The sequence below is a fragment of the Aptenodytes forsteri genome, unplaced genomic scaffold, assembly GCF_000699145.1.
Source record: "Aptenodytes forsteri isolate BGI_AS27 unplaced genomic scaffold, ASM69914v1 Scaffold444, whole genome shotgun sequence".
In the NCBI taxonomy this organism is placed as follows: Eukaryota; Metazoa; Chordata; class Aves; order Sphenisciformes; family Spheniscidae; genus Aptenodytes; species Aptenodytes forsteri.
The window spans coordinates 74,915-75,741 of NW_008794178.1; the positions used below are offsets into that span (position 1 = coordinate 74,915).

An 827-nucleotide genomic window follows, 5' to 3' on the forward strand; every position below is an offset into this window, starting at 1 on the left:
CCCGGCCCCGGCCACGAGCGGGCAGGTCCCTGCCGGTAGGAAGACTCTCTCCAGCCCTGAATTAACAACTCCCCTCGCTCCGCCGGCCTCACCCCACGCAGGCAGGACGCAGTTTGCCTTATTCTAGCTAAATCCGAACCGCCGGCTCACGTTGAAGCTGGCGGCGCTCCCGCCCCAGCTGCCGGGCACCTGCCGAGCCTCTCCGTGAACCGACGTTTCTCCTGCTTTCTCCCAAAACCGCGCCGAGCCTCCAGGAAAAACTCCTCGGAGGAGGAACGTCCACCTCTGCTCCGGGGAAAGGAGCCGAGCGGCCGCAGCTGAAAACCGCAGCGTGCCCAGGCCAGGCCGATGCACCCGCAGGACCGGTATCCTTAGCCTGGGGAAACCGAGGCACGGAGGAAGGCGACGTTCCCTCCCTGACCTCAGCGCAGCCCGAAATAAAAGCACTTCTACCTCCTCAAGCGCCACGCTGGCCCCCGGGCCAGCAGCAAGGTGCCCCGCTCGCCGTCCCGCTCCGGCTCCCGCACAAATCTGCCCTCCCCAACGCTATCCGCTATTTAATTTTAAAGCTGGCGGCCGCAGGCCCCTCGTCGCTCAGGGAAAAGCTGATTTGAGGGCTGGGCGCCGCGCAGCTCCCCTTTTTCTCCTTCTTCGGCCGAGCTCATGCGGTTCAGGCAACCCTGCTGCCAAAAGGCGACGCGCAGAGGAGGGAAGAGACCCTGAAACGGTCGCTTGGGCCGTCAAAACCCCCTTACCCGCCCACCTAACCCCCTCGGTGAAGCGCGGTGGCTCCTTCGCCGACAGCGTGCGAGGCGGGGGGAGGGGCA

The 827-nt window shown here is 65.7% G+C and overlaps 1 protein-coding gene across 1 annotated transcript in view; it reads right to left on the reverse strand.

Annotated features, from left to right (window-relative positions):
* The window catches only part of CNNM4 (cyclin and CBS domain divalent metal cation transport mediator 4), a gene marked incomplete at its 5' end in the record, with an annotated part of 19,842 nt that overhangs the window by 13,508 nt on the left and 5,507 nt on the right, over positions 1-827 (reverse strand). The window contains 1 exon segment of the mRNA XM_019473487.1: positions 151-376. Within this exon segment, the coding sequence (XP_019329032.1) occupies positions 151-376 (226 nt within the window).